Source organism: Colletotrichum fioriniae, assembly GCF_027942845.1.
Source record: "Colletotrichum fioriniae strain IMI 355084 chromosome Unknown scaffold_1, whole genome shotgun sequence".
Classification (NCBI taxonomy): Eukaryota; Fungi; Ascomycota; class Sordariomycetes; order Glomerellales; family Glomerellaceae; genus Colletotrichum; species Colletotrichum fioriniae.
Window position 1 is genome coordinate 5,971,735 of NW_027076837.1, and position 19,114 is coordinate 5,990,848.

General features: G+C 52.6%; 5 protein-coding genes across 5 annotated transcripts; 4 read left to right on the top strand and 1 right to left on the bottom strand.

Moving 5' to 3' along the window:
- Positions 1–18: 18 nt before the first annotated feature.
- N0V96_001542 (uncharacterized protein) lies at positions 19–1,275 on the top strand (the record flags this gene model as incomplete). Its single annotated transcript, XM_053194126.2, has 2 exons — positions 19–500; positions 552–1,275. 2 exons carry the CDS (start codon positions 19–21, stop codon positions 1,273–1,275), a joined length of 1,206 nt encoding a protein of 401 aa, XP_053048323.2.
- Positions 1,276–5,570: 4,295 nt separating this feature from the next.
- N0V96_001543 (uncharacterized protein) lies at positions 5,571–6,852 on the top strand (the record flags this gene model as incomplete). The annotated part of the gene is made up of 4 exons (XM_065756257.1): positions 5,571–5,615; positions 5,668–5,704; positions 5,755–5,822; positions 6,367–6,852. 4 exons carry the CDS (start codon positions 5,571–5,573, stop codon positions 6,850–6,852), a joined length of 636 nt encoding a protein of 211 aa, XP_065615497.1.
- A 1,646-nt stretch (positions 6,853–8,498) lies between these two features.
- N0V96_001544 (uncharacterized protein) lies at positions 8,499–9,425 on the bottom strand (the record flags this gene model as incomplete). The annotated part of the gene is made up of 2 exons (XM_053194128.1): positions 8,499–9,166; positions 9,230–9,425. The coding sequence occupies 2 exons, from the start codon at positions 9,423–9,425 to the stop codon at positions 8,499–8,501; spliced, it is 864 nt and encodes a 287-aa protein (XP_053048325.1).
- Positions 9,426–10,674: 1,249 nt separating this feature from the next.
- On the top strand, positions 10,675–11,418 carry N0V96_001545 (uncharacterized protein; the record flags this gene model as incomplete). The annotated part of the gene is made up of 1 exon (XM_053194129.2): positions 10,675–11,418. One exon carries the CDS (start codon positions 10,675–10,677, stop codon positions 11,416–11,418), a length of 744 nt encoding a protein of 247 aa, XP_053048326.2.
- Positions 11,419–15,097: 3,679 nt separating this feature from the next.
- N0V96_001546 (uncharacterized protein) lies at positions 15,098–17,000 on the top strand (the record flags this gene model as incomplete). The annotated part of the gene is made up of 6 exons (XM_065756258.1): positions 15,098–15,260; positions 15,379–15,419; positions 15,505–15,721; positions 15,785–15,857; positions 15,923–16,655; positions 16,725–17,000. 6 exons carry the CDS (start codon positions 15,098–15,100, stop codon positions 16,998–17,000), a joined length of 1,503 nt encoding a protein of 500 aa, XP_065615498.1.
- Positions 17,001–19,114: the final 2,114 nt, after the last annotated feature.

Here is a 19,114-nt window from a genome sequence, read left to right on the forward strand (position 1 = left end):
TTTGGCGGACTTTGTACGATGCTTCTCTCTTTCTTTACTCTGACCGGATTGCTGGCGATCGTCGGAGCCTTTCACATCCCCGGCAGGGGCTTCGATCGGTTCATTTCCATCTGGCTGGAAAACCAGGCACGTCTGCCCACATTCCTTGATGGCCAAGCCCATTCGCTAACTTTGGTTACTCAACAGGATTTCGCCAAAGTCGTTAAAGATTCCCACATCGCTGATCTCAAGAAGGACGGGATTTTGCTCACCAACTACTACGCGCATACCCACCCTAGTCAGGCCAACTACATTGCAGCTCTTGCCGGAGACTATTTTGGCCTGAACCATGACGAACCGGTCCGACTGCCGTTAAACATATCAACCATCGTGGATCTTCTCGACTGGAGAGGTCTGTCATGGAAGGCGTACATGGAAGACATTCCCGGCCCTGGCTTTTTGGCCGCTGCCAGTGACGGCCAAACGGGTGATGGAAAGTGGGACTATGTACGGAAACACAAGTTGGTTTGCCCAGGGTCCTGCTGGATCCGCCGATGCTAATTTCGTATCAGCCCCTTCGTGTCATTTGACTCCATCAACCTGAACGGATCTCGCTTGCTCAATATCGAAGGATTTGACGACTTCAAGACCGATTTTGAGAAGAAGAAGGTGCCGCAATGGGTGTTCATGTCTCCCAACCAAATGAACGATGGCCACAATACGTCTTTAGAGTATGCGACAAAGTGGGCACATGATTTCTTGAAGCCAATGTTAGTCCCAGGCGCCTTCAAAGAGCGGACGCTCATTCAACTCACCTATGACGAGTCTGAAGATCACGGAAAACCAAACAAGATCGCGTCACTACTCTTGGGCAGCGCACTCCCCGAAGATAGGAGAGGGACAGAGGACAAGACCTTCTATACACACTACTCAATGTTGTCGACAGTTCAGTTCAACTGGGAGACGCCAAATCTAGGCCGGTACGACGTCGGAGCCAACATCTTCCAGTTCGTGCAAGACCTCGGTAGCAGAGTGCTTGTACCGAACAAAGATCCGCCCAGTATGGCCTCCGTGAACAACTCGGAATCATACTTCGGACCGCTTAATGGGGACGCGAGCAAGTTCCGCCCCTATCCACCCCCGAATCTTTCTCTCAACGGGTCCAGTGGACTCCCAATTTTGGAACATACTCGTCTACAATGGGTCTTCCACAACCAACCGACCCCATATGACGGGAACGGTACTCTTTACGACGCCAATTTTCAACCCCAGTACATCCCGCAAGCCGTCCAATAGCGTTGGCCGGATGCCAGGCCGAAGTTCACCCCACGGGCTCGCATAAAGAATCGTCCAAGTAACGACCGCAATATCATATGGGAAGCTCGAAAGGTTGAGACGTCTTACCTGATTCGAAGGAATTGAAGTCTGGCATCTACAACTCCCACGGGCGCTACCGACTAGATCAAGGTCGCGTGAAAACTACCTTTCGACCCACGTTGATGCAACTCGGTATTGCGACTACAAACACTCGATGTGTCCTGCAATATGAGCTACTGGACGATCTGATAATGACTGACGTTCCCGGCTCGGCATGGGAATTGCAAGACGATCTCCCGAGGTCCGATAAAGAATCTTTGCGCGGGATACCCCAGACGGACAGCGGACGGCTATCTTAGAGCAAGCCACAGGATGGTAGTTAAGCATAAAGTGTGGGAGCCGACACCGATGAAATCAATGAAATCGATGTCTGGGATGGACTTGACGCAAGTGGTACTCTCCAGAGATGCCGAGCTGAAGCAGCCAGCGCTCTAGTGTCCCAGGCCGATGATGATGGGGAAAAGATTTCGATTGTCGATAAATCAGAGTTTGGACATGGCCGTCCGGTTGCGCCACGGCTTTCGGAGGCTGGTTGGCCGACGGCAAGCTTGAGACATCCTTCAGGCTTGGGAATGGGAATGCTGGCACCTCGACAGCCTCCGCCACAGTCCTGCTTTTCGGCGATCCCATATTGCCCACATTATACCATTTTGCCCATGTTACACAGCCAGGGTGTCGCCAACGGCGTCGTGGTCTGCGCCTCGATTTGACCAGCAAGCTTCGTCGCCGAGACGAAAGGATGGCGGGCGTACGTAGTCGCAATCAACCTATACAATCTTACTATCGATCTGGATCGATCTGGCTTATCGCCCTGCCTGAAGCGCGGGAAGAAGGCAATTCGTTTTAGTCTCAGATGTCAGCTCGAAATATTCGTCAGTGAACAGGGTCAACTAACCAGCCTCCGGAAGATGCGGAACGTCCGGCGAAAAGGGGATCTTGATCTTACCGTCCGTCTCAAGATACACTAAGAGCTGGTCAATCCGCAGCAATTTCGGCCGACGGGAGATGCACACTACCCGCAGCATTACCCGTCTCACGAGTCGTCTTTAACCTTGAGACGATAGATGGACACATGGTCCTAGAGCAACGAGAAGCGGGACCTGATTCGACATTGAAGCAGGACCAGAGCGGACGGACTCGCAAGAGGTGAGTCAACGGGAAAGGCTCTCATGTCTGAATATGACTCGAGACTATGTGAAGCCAAAAGCAAGTACCCTGATTTAGATAGATTTCTCTTCTAGGAGCTGTTTCTGAATCGTGATAGTTCTTCAGACGCAGGCCGAGCTCGAGACTACCATCGTGAGCTACCTCCGTTGACGTGCTGATCTATTGTGCCTACTTTCTTAACCCCAAAACTGATTCAATCTGCCAAATTGCGCCGACTCGCCGGCCAATGCCAACAAAGTTCCACGCCAGCCACTCGCTGAGCCATCAATGTTGCGACTTGCAGAGCATAATATCATCTTAGTGTCTCCGGCTGCGAGCCGTCGTCGCGCTTGCGTACTAGCGCCAGGAGATGGAGGGAGCGGCGCCTCACTAACAACACGAGGGAATCTAGTCCCTGATCCATCTCATGGAATGTTCATGGAATGAATGTGCCAGTTTTTTTACGCACGAAAATACTTTCCCTCTGTGCCTCCATAGTCTTGAATGCCGATTCTCGCGCCCGGTGGCTGCCATTGAGCCACCACCAGATACGTCCGGATCCCCCGCTCTGGAAGCATTCTTCGACGTCACCACTGGAAACCCTCAAGGTTGCAGTCCAGATTGCAACCGTATGCTACGACAAGTGCCGGGCCTGTAGATTCCTCCTCCCCCCTCCCCCTCCGCGCGACTGATGAGACTGGCGGTGCCAGCTTTCTTCCTACCCCGTGGGCGGAGAAACATGCATGTAGCTGCGGGGTGTGTGTGGATGGCGGCATAACTCTGGAGGAGACATTTATTTCCTCCCCTCACCAAGAGACAATTGACGATCCCAGTCGGCACAACCGAAGCCCAAAAAGAAGCGTTACCCTCAATGGCATACTGCTATCTGACACGCTTACGGGCACTTTTGGCACGTTGGAAGCCGTCTCTGTACCACTGTTTCGTATCCAGCTTGCCATCGTGTAACGAAAGCCTCCCGTTGGATTCAAGAGAGGAAACCAATTACCCAATACGCCAACCATTGGCGGGTACCGCTTGAACATCCCGAAAACTGCGCGATGCTCGATCAGATGTCATTGCCGTGTCCACTTTTGCGCTAGCAATTTCGCCTGGCGTTGTGCTGGCCTCTGGTTCTTCTGTGCTAGACGCATCTGAAAGTCTGAGAATGGTCCGCCGATGCCAGTCTGTCTGGCTTGGCCCTGGGATCTCCTTTGGCCGAGAGACACTTGTGTCCCTGCATGGATCGACGCTGCATTTCAATTACATACACGATCCCGAAGCACGGACCCAACACTTCAAGGCTTCTCAAGTGCCGCTATTGTTGTTCTTCCTTTGTTCCTTGGGGGTGGACGGGATGCATACCTAGCACAAAGAAGAGCATGGAGCTTTCCGCAGGTAAGATTTGGGGAATCGCGTTTCTCCTCTCCTTGGCTCATGGAGTTGTCCGTGTTGCGCTCAACTCTTTTTTTTTTTTTCTCTCCCGCAAATCCGATGAAACTAAGCAAGTCTGCCGTGCGCAAAAGGCAGACATGAATCAGTCCAGCCACAGAGCACAATGACCTGGCCTCTCACCCTCTCTCTCCGGGTCGGCGGGCATTGTGGCTTTCTGAAGTGTTTCTCAAAGAGAGGAGGGGAGTAGGGAATCTTATCCCACCGGTTGATTTTTCCATCTTTGTGGCAGAGTTCCTGTTCCTGCTCCTGCTCCTGCTCCTGCTCCTTCGCGGCATGACGATAATGGGCGATGGATTAGAATGCAGGAGTCTAGGAGAACCATTATCCTAACCTCCGGTGCTACGGGATATGCACGTAACCGTCGCACCTAGGACAACCTCACGCAAGTCACCAAGACGCATGGACGTAGGATCCACTGCCACGAGGTTCACTTGTCTGTCCCATCGATCCTTGGCCCCGCAGCCACAGACTGGGTCGTTTGGCCAGTCACACTCGCGCAATTAGGTATCACGGACTTGCTGCTGAGAGTTCGACGGGAAGAGACCCCTGATCCATGACACAGCGGCATCCACTTCCAGTTGCTCGATGCGCATGTTAAGGCCTCATCTGGGTAAGGGTGATGAGGGTTTCGCAGACCGGGTTGTTGGTGAACGACACCGCAAACCCAAGTAAACTAGGTAGCTTCTTGGTGTTTGACTCTCGAGCCCGTTACCCGTACACTCCTCCCCGGCCGGACCGTCTTGGTATACCTTCGAGAGCTTACTCACTAGGAGTTGATAGCCATTGAGCTAACCAACGCACTAAGACCGGATGTGCCCAACCTACCTTAGAGTTTGCCCTTGTCATTGGCTTTTCCCGTATGGTTCCCCTGAAGAAGTGGTGCCTGCTCGGACGGCAGCCCACCACACTTGTCTTATATCGCAGATGCCCTTCCCACGTAGGCCGCCCTCCCCGATCAATCCTGGATGACATGACACACGTCTGTGGTTGTCCGTCAAAAACATTAGAGGCAGATTCTCTTCCTGGTCACGACGGGCCTTTCACTGCTCCTTTCCGTCTTTTCTTTCCTTTCCTTTCCTTGCCATTCATCCCCACAGAAGTCTTCACCATTGGCATCGTTCGCCATGAGGCAATCGTTACTGCTCGGCATCGCGGTCGCCTTCTTTGGTGCTGTTCAAGGTTCCCTACTGGAGTTTGCAGCCATGCTGCCTCAGTGTGGGGTGGGTTTTCCCTTTCCATCAACTCAGATCGACGACATCCGACTGACATCATTCCCATCATCTAGCTGGAATGTACACTCGAAAAGCTACCACTCTCGGCTTGTAAGGTTGCGACAAACGATACTTGCATATGCAGTGATCATGACCTGCGGATGAGCGTGCAAACATGTCTTCTGCAGCGGTGCAAGAAGCTGGAAGCCATAGGTAAGGCTTTTCTATCAACAGATCATGAGATGCAGAGGACGAACTAACAGTGACACAGACGTTGCAAGGATAGAAGCTGAAGCATGCAAACGTCCGGTCCGCAAGCGAAAGGTGGACATCATGGTGCCACTCATCCTTCAGATTACCGGGGTCCTGGTGGTTCCTTTACGGCTATACGCGAGATGGACGACGATGCATCGATTCGAGGCCGACGACTGGATCATGATGTTCTGCGGCGTATGTTGGATCTTCGATGGACCTTGACAGCTCATTTTCTAACGAACTATAGGCTATGTTTGTCGTCTTTGTCGTCGTTGGACAACTTGGTAAGTCTAGCATCCGGTGAACCTCATGGTCCTTACTAACAGCCACACAGCCGGTCACGTTGCCTTTGGAGAAGACATCTGGATGGTCGACCCAGATGAACTTACGTTAGGACTAAAGGTTAGGCGAATCGGCTCTCACGAATGATTTATCAGATGCTGACCGTGACAGCTCTTCTTCATCGACGAAAGCATGTACCTCGCCTGCTTAGGTCTAACCAAGATCTCAGTACTTTTCTTCTATCTCAGAATATTCCCGAACAAGTCCTTCCGATGGGCAACGTACGCGACGATGACATACATCATAATATCGACCACAGTGGTTCTCCTCATGCAGATCTTCCAGTGCATCCCCTTTGAATTCAACTGGGTTGGTTGGAAAGGAGACTTTGGCCCACACCACTGCCTGGATATCAACGCACTAGCCTTTGTGGCTGGCGGGCTGAGTATCAGCCACGACCTCATCATTCTCGCCTTGCCTCTTCCGCTGCTGTGGCACCTCAACACTTCAAAACGCTCCAAGATAGGCATCTTGTTCATGTTCAGCCTCGGCATCTTCGTCCTCATCACCTCATGCATCCGGCTGCGCTACATCGTCTCATTCACGCAATCACTTAACCCCACGTGGGACTTCACGGACCCCCCTCATCTGGTCTGGTCTCGAGGCGTCCGTGTCCATGATCGTCGTGTGCCTCCCCGCGCTCCGGATCTTGCTGAAGCGTGGCTGGCCCAAGATGTTCAGCACGATTGGCACCGCGGAGGTCCACTCGGCGCCGAAGAAGGCTTCTAACGCATCATCTCGGATGGCACAAGCCATCAAGGCGGCTGAAGACGGCGACGGCGACGGATACAACAATGTGATGAATGATGGAGACGAGGAGGTCGCCGACGCAAAGTACGCCGCGAGCGAAGTGAGGGCCGCGAGGAGGATGGCGGAGAAGCGGAGGAAGTTCTTCTCGTTCCGATCGACGACTGTGGAACCGAATGAGAGCGAGTTGGAGCTGGAGCTGGGCGACAAGGTGCGGGGCGAGGTCAGGACGCAGATCCGGTACAATGACGGGGAGTCGACGACGAGAAGGAGCTCTATTGAATCTGGGATTCATGTGAGGACGACGACAACCATCCACGACGCGAATGGGAAGACATTTTGAGTCGTCAGTTGGGACGCAGAATCACGCATACACGCACGAGCAGGTCTGGGAAGCTGAATTTTCGCATATCTTTCACTTTGGAAACTGCATCACTTAGGAAACTGATGATACCATTGCATCGCACGGCGTTGGATTTACTCAAGGGAGATTCTCTATAAGAATACATGTACGGATATAGTCAAAAAGTAATATCATGTTTAATTATTAGTATATCTCAATGCCTTCCCCGACGAGCAGATTTTGATCGATTGGGACAAGATCGATGTCTCAAGCAATAGAAAAAGGTGTATCGAGCGAGAACTAACTCGAGTCCGACGATTGGATGACGATCTACTTGCCAAGAAAGGCGTTCGTTTATCCAGGGTCTCCCATTTTTCACAGCTAGGGCTTGTTTCATCAATTCAACGGCTCCCAAGTCCGCGTGGGCCACTGCAAGGATTAATCTGGGGAGAGTACATGTACAAAACATAGCTCATAAAATAGCTGGCAATTTTCGTCTCAAAAATGGCCTGATTGTATCGAGCTTTCGGTAAGAGGGAATTGGATTGGTCGATAGGTAAGGGGATCATTCGGCTCCGAGTGAGCCTTTGCCCGCCCGACTCCCGTCGCTACGCTTGGTGGAGTGACTTGTAATTGGGAGAGGGAGAGAAGGCGGGGAGAAAGATGTAGGGAAGAAGTTTGTTTGCAGTTCCCGGTGAACAAGCTTGTTTTTTTTTCTTGCGTCTCATAAGGCGGGACATGTGAGACGCCGGAGGTATCTTGAAGGGCTCGGCTCGGAGGAACGTGGTGGTATTTGGATGGGTGGCCCGGTTAATCTTGTGAGACGGATAACGATGATCACGTAGTACTACCTAGAGTAACCGATGGTTCGTAGAGTAGCTGTATGATGGTTTTACTGCAATGTGACAAGTTTGGGGTTCCACTCGATGGGATGAGTGATTTCGAGTCTGCTTCATGGCCCAGTGGTGACTATGCCTTTCCATATTGGTGCACCTAGCTGGAGTGTTTTGCTAGATTTGACAACAGTATGTGATTTGAGAATAAAGAGGAAGGTTTACGTGAATATGGGATCCCTAATGTCATTGACACCGGAAAAGGAAGTAAGAGGGTGGCCTCCTCACCTCAGGCCGATGACACCTTCAGAATGGCCCCAACCACTGTGAAGTTTCTATCCTCAAATTGTCACTATCAAGTGTGACCAGGGTTGATTCACTTATATCATTGATGCAACGAGGTTATCGAATGATCTTTCTTATTCCTGGAAAGCACATCGTGGTTGGCATACAAGCGTCGACTGACTTCTCGTCGAGCACCTCCTTCACACACATTTATTTAAGAGTGTGACTCTTCAGGTGAGACCACTTAATATTCGTCTTTGATATAACCAGCCACCGGTCGAGATATTTTCAGGTATCATGAAGATGTTATCGAGATCATGCGAAGCTGCGGTCCCTTTTGATACTCCACTGACGCGCACAACAGAGCTCATAGAGTATGGACAAGATGGGTGTCGCCACAGATCGCTTGCGCGCTTCTCGGCAGATTTCACCAAGAATATTTTCGTGCTCAATCAAATTTCCCTGGAAAATAAAGATGAGTATGACCGTACCCAATCAAACTCATGGATGAAGGAAAATGAGGAGGAGTCATACCTTGTCAAAATCAACTTGCATGCTGGGTTTGATATTCTCATCGATGGGATTCATCTCTATAGCCTGTGTCATCGCGCTTGACGGGATATCTTGACCCGCAGACTCAGCTACTTTGATCACTTCTTCCATGGCCGGGATGACCAAAGAGCTCATCGAACCGTCCGCCGTCCGTAGCTGGCTGGCGTTCACCCTCGTCAAAGCACAGATGGGGTTGAACGAAGCATTGTAGACGAGCTTGCTCCATCGGTCGAAATCGACGTCTGGCTTATAGAGGCACGTTGTCTTATCTCCGGCGCTGTAAATTTCGATGAAGCGTCTGGCAGCGTGTTGCTGCTCTTCCAGGCCGATGTTGGCGTTGTGAAAAGCGCCGATATGGAGGAGATCGGGCTGCTTCTGCTCGATGATACCTGGCGAATGCTCGTGCGCGTCGATGCGGCTTACTCCAGAGAGCACAATGGTCTTAGGGAAGCGATTAAAGAAGGGGAGCTGGATATTTATGCCGTTTTGGATGAGTACGATGACCGTCCGGCCTGGGACGACGGCCGGAGCGATGATGTCTGGCAGGCTTGGACCGGCGTCTGGGACGTTTTTGGTGCAGCAAACGATGTAATCGAAAATACTATCAGAGTCTGAGGATACTGAAGTCGGGACGGCATTCAAGACTAAGGCAATCGTGACGATGATGAGCGACATGACGAGAAGGGAACGGGGTTACTGGAACTGACCTTCGGTAGGCCGCCAGCCTTCTTTGTCGCCGTGTTCGCAAGACTTGATAGTGAAGCCGTTGCTTTTCACAACGTCGAAGTTGGAACGGAGGACCGCGGTGACTTGAGCCAATCCTCCAGCTTCGAGGTTAAGAGCGGCGATCGTGCCGATTCCTCCACATCCGACAAGGAGCACGCGGGCTCTGTCTGATGTCATCCCGAAAGCTGTAGTCTTGCGTGGGCTTGTATTCTGTTCCACAGCTTCTCGAGAGAGTTCAATGGATAAACTGTTCTTTTGGACAACCACCGGGCAAAATCATCCCCGGCGGCAACGGCGTATTTGAATGGGGCAAGATCCCGGACCGGACCGGCTTTTGGCTGGCTGTTACCCCGCACCCCACTATCTAGACCCACAATCAGGCCCGGACCGGCTCTATGGCGTTCGGCGGCTTCGGATGCTTCATTTACAGATCACTTCTCTTGCGGCGACAGTACGATTTCAGCAAGACATATAGTCGTCTCTCACGTCTCGGGGTTTCACTTCGTACCAAATTTAGCGCCTTCGCCATCTTCAAGTCTGCGATGCGACATGCTATCGGCAGCACGTGTGTAGCGTTCAAGCACCTAGGATCTAGTCAGGCTAGGCTAACCAGCATGTTAAACACGAGTCACCGTTGTCATTCTGGTGCGAGTCTGGACCGTTGCCTCTCACCCTCAACTTGAGACAGTGATACCTTTCCGAGTAATGAAGCCGGTGAGGTGGCCCACAGATTCGGAACACAATGCTTTCTTGAGGTTCCGAGAGCGAGGCACAAAAACGGTGTTCGTGTCCGAGGGCTGGCCTGAAACCTGTGAATGTGTTCAGTTCATTCCAGCGCCTCTGTTGTCGGCCATCCCACGAGACCAGATAGTTTGACAGCTATCAGGGCGACCGCACCGCTTTCTTCTCTTTTTTTCGGTTCCAACCCATCGGTCCAACCTTGACGTTGCATTGGGTCATCGCTGCTCTTTCAGAAGAAGAAAATCCTGAAGTCCAAGTCCGTGGGGGACCATGCACATTTACAGCTGACACAAGACGGAGAAGTGAACACCGAACCGCATCTGCAGAGGGCAAGGATCGCACAGACCATTTACCGCAATTTTGTTGGTTCCTGGCCGTTGGTTTCAATGTTTCTTCTTCCAACTCAACGACCAACCTCACAGGCCCCTTTTCCTAACACCTACGGATATTTCCCCCCGAGTCTCCCGCACTCACCCCAATTCCCACGACCGGAGCCTTTTGATTTCGCCTTTTAAGCTTCGTTGCAAACCTAGCGGGCGGTCTAGAAACCAGGAACCCGCAAAGGAACAAACCTTGGCCCATCGCAGCAATACGAATAAGCGCATCTACTCATCGGAACTCTCTCTCACACCACACGCCAAGTCAGCCTCCCACTTACCGGTAGCCAATCAGGAAAAACGAAGCAATGGCACGCCAGGGCAACGTGAAAACGGCCTCTTCTGGCTCGGCCGCGGCGATGGGCTCGTCGGCCACAGATCCCTCGTCTGCACCCTCCCCGCGCGACCGTATCATGACGCACATGAACCGCGACCACCAGCGTGAGCTCTCCCTCTACCTGCGCCACTACGCCGGCCTCAGCCGCTCCGCCGCCTCGTCGCCGTGGCTCAAGGACTGCACTTTTGAAGGCATGACCATCGCAGGCGGCGGGCTCGGCGGCAAGGAGTTCTTCATCGAGTTCAAGCCGGCCCTCACGGCGTGGGAGGACGTGCGGCCCGCCGTCGTGGATATGGCGCGCGCGTCGCAGCAGGCGCTGGGGTACAGCGACATCACCGTCGGGCACTTTGCGCCGCCGCAAGGCTTTGACGTGGTTGTGTTTGGGGCCGTTGCGTTCTACTTTGTCTGCTGGCTTACGCTTGGGTTTGTGCTGCCCGGTACGCCGATCTGGTCCTTCCTCCAGACCGCGTTCCCCGGCGGCCCAAGGTTCTATCGGTGGTTGGTCAAGACCATCTTCCTGCCCGTGTTGGGAATCCATCTGAGCGAGTGCTATTGGTTCCACCGCACGAGGCTTCAGAGGCACGGTATCGAGTTTGGAACGGGCTTGTGGTGGACGTGGATCGGAAGTCTTTTCTTTGAGGGACTGCCTGGCTTCTGGAGGTTCGATGGCATTGTCGCGGCCAAGAGGCAGGAGAAGGAGAGCAAGAGCCACTGAGTTTCTTTTGGAAAAGTATATGGGACAGGCTTTTTTGAGGCAATGATAGATCCTCCGGATGCGATCAGGCGGCTTCATACAGCGCTCGACTCGCGAGATCATAAGAGAGGTCGACATAGCAAATCGGTATGGCCGCGAGCAGTGTTTCGCGACCCGGATCCTCCCCCTTCACAGTTGCGGCCAGGAATAGATCCACGAAGATTGGCAGGGTGAGCGGTGGAAGAAAGGATGTTCTATCTCAGAATCAGCTATCTCCTGAGTGTAATGTTAATTGATGAGAAAACCCGAAAGACCCTTGGCTACTGCGAAGTGAGAAATCATCGGAGAGGTATTCATTTCTGGACACAATAGATTCATTGTCAAGCTATCGCGTTTGCGCCAACATGGCGACTGTGAAGGTGTGAAGATGATTTGAAGTTGCTCGCTTTCTGATGAGATGGAAATTTTGAACGGCACAGATGTGAGAAATTAACGATGAATGCTCAAGAGTTGATCTCATGTTGAAAGTCATGATGAATGATGAGATCGGATAAGGCACGATGAGATTGAAGGGCCGAAATGAGAAGGACCACACCGACGAGTGAGCTGTTTGCTCTTTCCACACCATCTCAGACTCGCTTAGCATGGTAGACCCACTCCGGCCGGCGCCAAGGTACCTGAGGTTGCCTTCCCCGCGATCCCATCGTGGACCTCCCTTCTGTCCGTTGTCCACATCTTCATCGCCGATATCCTGTCACCTTCAGCAGCACTACAGTCAACGGCGTTGAACAATGTCACCGTATATGCGGACACCATGTCGATCAACGCTAGCTGATGCCACGTCGTCCGTATCCTAGAATGCACGACTTGCCGTCCTCCAAGGGGATGGCAACGCCTCATTGAGCAGGGCACCTCGGAAAGTGTTGCCGCCCATCTGTCTTGTGATAGCCCCGCCAGGCACTTCTGCGAGACAAACAACGCCATCTCTGGGCGCTGAAGAAGTTCTCACCGATAATATCTCACTTTCCTAATCGGACGTTTGTTGCGAATTTTGATGGCGGCAGCGGCAAACCTATTCGCAAGATTAGCGACCTTCACCAATGCTACGCTTCCTAACCATCGGCTTGTTTGCCTCCAGCAACAAAGCTTCCCGAGATCTGGTTTCGCTCCCGAATAGCAAACAATGCCTGTAGGTTGTCCAATCGCAATTTGCACGTAGATATCTTGGCACTGCCCAATATCTTCTCCACGATCGCCTGCAGATCGCGGACCGGGGCCTCGGCCTACGAGATCGACATAGTCGAGCTTCCGCGGGCAGGGGTGTGGCATATGATGAACTCTTGACTATGTACTGTCACTGTCAACACCACCATCATCGGGAACCTGTGCACAAATATATCTCACCACTCCATTCAGTATCGGCAGTTGAGCAACTCCAAGCATTGTTCGGCCAAACATCGAGCGACATGGGTTTGCTGAGCAAAGCATCGCGCCGAAAGAGGGGGCCTGGAGCACCCAAGATCATCTTGCGCTCGGAAATACGCGTTTATAAAATATCAAAATCATCATCATCGGCGATCTAGAATGCACATTCCAGGAGATGAGAGAGAGGCACAGGACAAACCGCAAGATCCTGAGGAGCAAACAGGACAAAGGACTGCGATGACAGAAGATCATTCTCAGAGGTATACCACACAGCTGGCCAAGTGTTGCCACTCTGTACAGCACACCTCACAAACAGGATACTAACTTCAGTCTTCAGGTGTTCGTAAGGACAATACCTACCTCCCAGGCTTTGACCAGCTACGGGAACTGCCTCGCGTAAAGCATCCGAGCTTTGCAACCCATCGCGGGGAACCCCGATCTCAAATCACCCTAGCCGCACAACGATGAGGGGCAACCGGCGTTAGCCTCAGAAGCTCTCTATAGTTTACAGGCGGAACCTTGAGAGTTTGTCTTTGGCCGTTCCCTATCGCAGCCGAGGCGCGCCAATACTGCAACGTCGAGTCTGCTGCTCTTCTACCACCAGACGGTCTAGGCGTCATCAAATCTGGCAAACTCGTCTATCTGGATCATTTTGACTGCCCTTACGGACTGTTCTCTTGCTAGGAAATCAAGGCGCCAACAAGGCCTGCACCGTATCCGCGCTATTTCTTTCGCACCCATCAGACTCTGGAGACGAACGCGTGGCCATCATACGGGAGGTGCGGCAGTCTTGTGCAGCGGCACTATCAGTCTGGTCTCTCGGCGAAATCGATTCTCACTGGTTGTAAGCCATCTTATTTGTGCTTTACAGCCTTGTTGTGCCTTTCGTCTGTTCTCAAGTTGAACTCAATTCAGGACTACAATGCAGTAATACAACGCCTATACGATGTACGATTCCTAGATTTGAAGTAACGTACGTTATTCGATGCTCGGTTTCGGTACTCACGCTTGGTCCACGACCGCTTTCGCTCCTTGAGCGCGGGACGCTCCGTCTCTGGCTTTGCTGCGCCTTCACTCACTGCATTGACGTTGAGAAAGTCTAATGATATCGATGTTGGGCTAGCTTTTCCAACTACACAAACCGGCGTCGGCATGTTTGTCTTGCTGAATACGCCCAGCCCGGCAGCGGTTCACTCGAGGGAGATGTAGCATAGCACTAGTCCCCAAGGCAAGGTGATCATCTCCCGCTAGCTGCAGTATTGCGCCATCAGCAAACCTACTCTTCGCGACGAACCCTCTCTTTGGAATGGTATGAAAGTTGGTTGTACAGGCTATGAGGGAACAACCAATCGATACTGGCATCAATCAACTCGCGCTGCCAGCTCACTGACCCGTGTGAAGGCCCTAAAAGGTGGCATGGCAAGTCATGGCACTGCCGACCTGGCGACCCCGCTCCACTAGCTTTCGGTTACCTTGTGCTCGCTAGGTTCACCGTTGCTGAGGACCCTCCGTGCATACGATGGAGTTGTCTCACTGTTCCGCAGTCAGTCAGTCAGCCTTCAGGCAAGCTGGGCTTCTGAATGGGTTTCGATGTGCATATGCGGCTGTCAATGTGCATTTGATCGCTGCAGGTGTCTAGAAGAAAAACGAAAAATTTCTCCATTGTGGGCTTCAAGGTTGGATTTGGGAGTTGCTAAGAGAATTGAGAGGGGCAAGCAAGGCTCCCTAATTCGGATAGTGTTGCGAACTTACCCACAACCCGACTAACCCCGGCCGCCTCAATAGACTAGTCGACTTAATGTTACTGAGGCTCTATCGGAGGAATCCCACGAACTGGCCTGCCATCCGCACCTTTGCCCGGCCACGACGTCCGTATGGACAGGGTTCCCTGCAGCAAACAGGTGAGTGGTCGACGCGAGTCCCGCCCATTTTTCAGGACTCGTACTGGCAAGCGAGCTAGTTATCCAGGGTATCCTTCGTGGTAATGGGACGACTGAGGAGGGCATCGCGCATTCATGGGAGCGGTCCAAGGCAATCGGCGAGCTGGGGATCGTCCCCTCGGTAAGCAAGGTCCACAATGGCTTCAGCAAAGTTCGTTGACATAAAGACGAGGTCAAGGTCCCCTCCTGTTGCGAGCCCAGTAAGGCGGTCCTCTTAATAGCGCCTATCCGCAGCTTCAGACTCAGTCTTCTGGTTCTGCCACGCCCACCTCACTTCACCTCACCTCAGGTCCCTAGTCTATCGTTAGTTGAGCTCTCTCAACCTCAACATCACCATGAGAGCCCAAAGCATCATCAAAAATGTCCTGAGGGCCGTGGTCACCACCTCCAGTCTGGGTGTTGCCAAGCCGGTCCTCCCTCGCTGGACTGTTGGACAGTCGGTGTCGACTTCCAGCGGTCCCGTTGCAGGACATGTTGCTACTGGCGTCGAACAGGCAAGTTTGTATGCGTTGGAGATGAAGGAATTCGACTAACAATAATACGTCCTAGGTATCCGAATATTTGGGTATTCCGTACGCTCAGCCGCCGGTTGGGCCCTTGCGCTTCCAGCCTCCAGTCAAGTTTGCCGGTGCTTCTCCTATCAATGGCTCCGACTTCGTGAGTATCCCCAAAATTTTGTAAAAATTACTCCAGAGGCTCAAATGAGACGTCTTATCAACGGTGTACTGATGCACCTCAATAGGGACATCAATGCATGCAGCCGGCAAACGCTCCCACCAGTCTGGAAGCTGTCATGAAGCTCGGTATTCCCGCTTCGGCCGTTGAAGTGACCAAAGCGCTGGGTGACACGGGCTCTCAGAGCGAAGACTGCTTGACCTTGAATGTGTGGACCAAGCCACAGGCCGGCGACTCAAAAAAGGCTGTGATGGTCTGGGTTCACGGAGGTGCTTTCACCACAGGTATGAGTGCCTTCGTCTGAACAAATCAAGAAAGCATGCACGGTGTACTGACTCGGGTTGTAGGAAGTTCCCGCATTCCAGCGTACAACGGAAAGTTCATTGCAGACCAGAATGACGTGGTTGTCGTGTCCATGAAGTGAGTAGTCAACGGAGGCTCGGGGAATTAGGTAGCATCAATGCTAACTCGGGTCAACCTTGAAGCTACCGCCTCAACCTCTTCGGATTTCCAGGCAACCCGGTCACCGCCCCGAATCTTGGATTCCTCGACATTCGCCTGGCCATGGAATGGGTCCGCGATAATGTGGAGAAATTTGGCGGCGACGTCAACAGAATCACAATCTTTGGGCAATCTGCCGGGGGCTCCTTGGTCGACTACTACTCTTACGCATACGCGTCCGACCCCATCGCCAGCGGTTTCATCCCCATGAGTGGCACGGCTACTGGATTCGGTATCTTCACCAACCAGACTGTGAACGAGAAGTGGTTCAACGTCACGTCAGCGGTCGGCTGCGGTAACAACTTAACCGACCCCAAGGTGGTCTCTGACTGTATGCTCAGCAAACCCGCCACGGATCTCCTCACCGGTCTTTCCTCGAAAGATGCCGGTATCGCTTCCGCTGGAGGGCTCTCTTTTGCCCCCGTGGTAGACGATCGTCTTATTTTTGCCGACTACAGCATCCGCGACTCGGCCAAGGCAGGGTATCTCATCGGCAACACTGAAAACGAGGCTGGGCTCTTCAAGATCGGAGCCCCAGACCTTAATGAGACATACTGGTTTGGTTTTAACCTTATCGCTTTCAGCTGTCCCGCCGCCAGAAGAGCCGCGCGGGCCGTCTCCGCGGGCCATCCGACATGGCGATACCGTTATTTCGGCGACTTCCCTAATCTTGCTCTTACAACGACGCCGCCCAGTGGAGCATGGCACGCATCCGAGGTTCGTCATGCTTTCTTTTTCCGTCAATACTCTTGGCCCGAGACATATTAGCTGACATTGCTTGACCAGCTCCCTGTTCTCTTTGACACCGTGCCCCAGGCGGCAATTAACAGCACAGCGCAGGAGAATGCGGTGGGCAAGTACATGCGTGGTGCGTGGGCAGCCTTCGCAAAGGATCCAGTGTCTGGTCTTCTCAACTACAACTGCCACGGCACGTGGCCCAAGTACCAGGCCGACGGTAACACTTTGAATCGCATTTCATTCCAGAACCAGACGGGTGCCGATCTGGCTCAAGGCGACTCTTACGACGGCTTCTGTGCGCAAGTAGGAATTCCCGTTGCTTGAGGACTCTGAATACGCCCTCGACAGGAGGCATGAAAAGAAATGAACTCATATGAAGCTACAACTTTCTACCGTTTATCAGATACAATTTTTAATATACCCAAAAGTATTTTCTTCTCTCACACATCGCCTCTAATCACTCTGTCTGAACTTTGCTGCTCATTCCATTGGCCTCGTAAAGCCGCTTTCGGATTCCTGAAGAATTCTCACTCTCATACGCAAAACATTTGGTCATGCAATGGTGGCCGTGAAACCATGAGAAGCTGCTGTTTACTCATCAAACTATAACCAGGCTCTCGTATATCTGGTCTGGTTTCAGATCCCTCGAGCGATCTTCACGATTCCGATGGCCAGTCGCCAAGAACGATATTTTCAATTCGGACCTGCAGGGCGCCCTGGGACATGACGAGTTAGTGGACCCCACTGGAAGTGAAGCGGGCCGGGGCGATGGTTAGGGGTAGCAGCCACTGAAGAGGTACGTACATGCCCTGATTCCTGAGGACAAAAGGCCCGAAAAGTTGGCTGTGCACGCTCCAAACTCTAATTGAACTTCTTGTACGACTCCCGTCCCGAACATCGTCTCTTTCTTCTCCGTCTCAACTCCACCCATCCTCTCTACAACCATTATCCCGGGTTTCCATCATCTCTGATTCCAAAACAACTCCTCAAGGCATTTGAAATCGTTTTAAAGGCAAAATACGAATACCGAACCGAAGCGCCGGAAAGTCTCCCCGTTATCGGCAGAACAGGCAACGAGCCCGTGTTCCTCGCTACCGGCTCCTCTGCTCAGCCTGCCTGAGTTGCTGCAACAATGCGGCCACCGGCTGCATCTTATCGCGCTCTTCAGCTGCCGAGTCGCTGCCGCTAGCCACCGCCTCTCACGTGTTCATTATGTCCGGTTCCCTGCCGACGAGGTACCTCGCCAACGCGACGCCGTCCGTCCGCTCCATCGACGGTTCGCAATGCAGTTAGCCCCCTCGACTGCAGTCCGCATCTCTCCGACGATCGCTGGCTCCTACGTTACCGCAATTGAACCCCTCATTTGCCTGACGTGGCATCATTTGGACCATACCTTTCACCGGAAATGTTCGTGGTCGGGCGAGCGAGTTGAGGGAACGCGGAGGCAGTCGCAACGTTCGGCCATTGCCGACTGATGGCGTCTTGGGTGACTTTGCCCGATCGAGCACCGTTGACGATTATGGTATCGAGATCTGTTCGCCATTGGGTCAATTGAGTTGGATTCCCAGGGCAGCTGTAAGTACTTGCGGTGCTTCCCGTCTATGCCGTTGGTTGCTGCTTCTCTCGTACGTAGGAAGTCAATTGGGTTGGGTAGACACTGAACCAACAGCAATTCCTACACTGAAGGAGGCATCCTCGACGGCCTAGGCGTCGCATTGATAATGATTGTTTTAGACGGCTTCGAGTGAAGACCTCACTTGTGCGCAATTGAGCAGTCTCGATCGCGGGCGAACCATCAGCGAACTTGTATGCGGACACGCATGCGCGACACTGCGTACTCCACCGTATGGGACAGGATGACGGACAGCTCCCAAGTTCCACTCCAGATGATCAGATCTTGCGTCTCTCGTGGTTATCTGGGGCGTCCAATGGGCTCATCAAGCCATTACCTCCGCTCCGCATTCGCCATTGGACTCTCCAGAGTGAGGCGGCATCTCTTGAGACACGCGCCCCCTCTTCGACTGCTCTCAAAGATGTTGTTCGCAAATGCGCGCACGACATACGAGCGTGGGGTCGAGGAGTGGGGTCGTGTAAGCAGCGGAGTCTGAGGGAGATATAATGGCACCGAGTTGCCTTGAAGCCTAGTTCTATTTTGGCTTGAACATCATCGAACAACGCCAATTCGCAACTGAGCACTCTATTCATCCCTCTTCAATTCACCTGTTTATTCCAGGCAGCACAATTTCAACTTTGAGAAAAGAGCAGGATGTTCCAACCCCAGTGTTAGCGTGCACTCTCTTACCCGTACGAGGAAATGCTCGCCGTCTCAAGACCAACCCCCTATACTAGACCTTCCTATCTGAACTCTTTTCCTCGATACCACCGCAGATCATCGAAGAAGAAGTCCTTCGTCGATTTTACCTGCTTGCTTTCCCGGT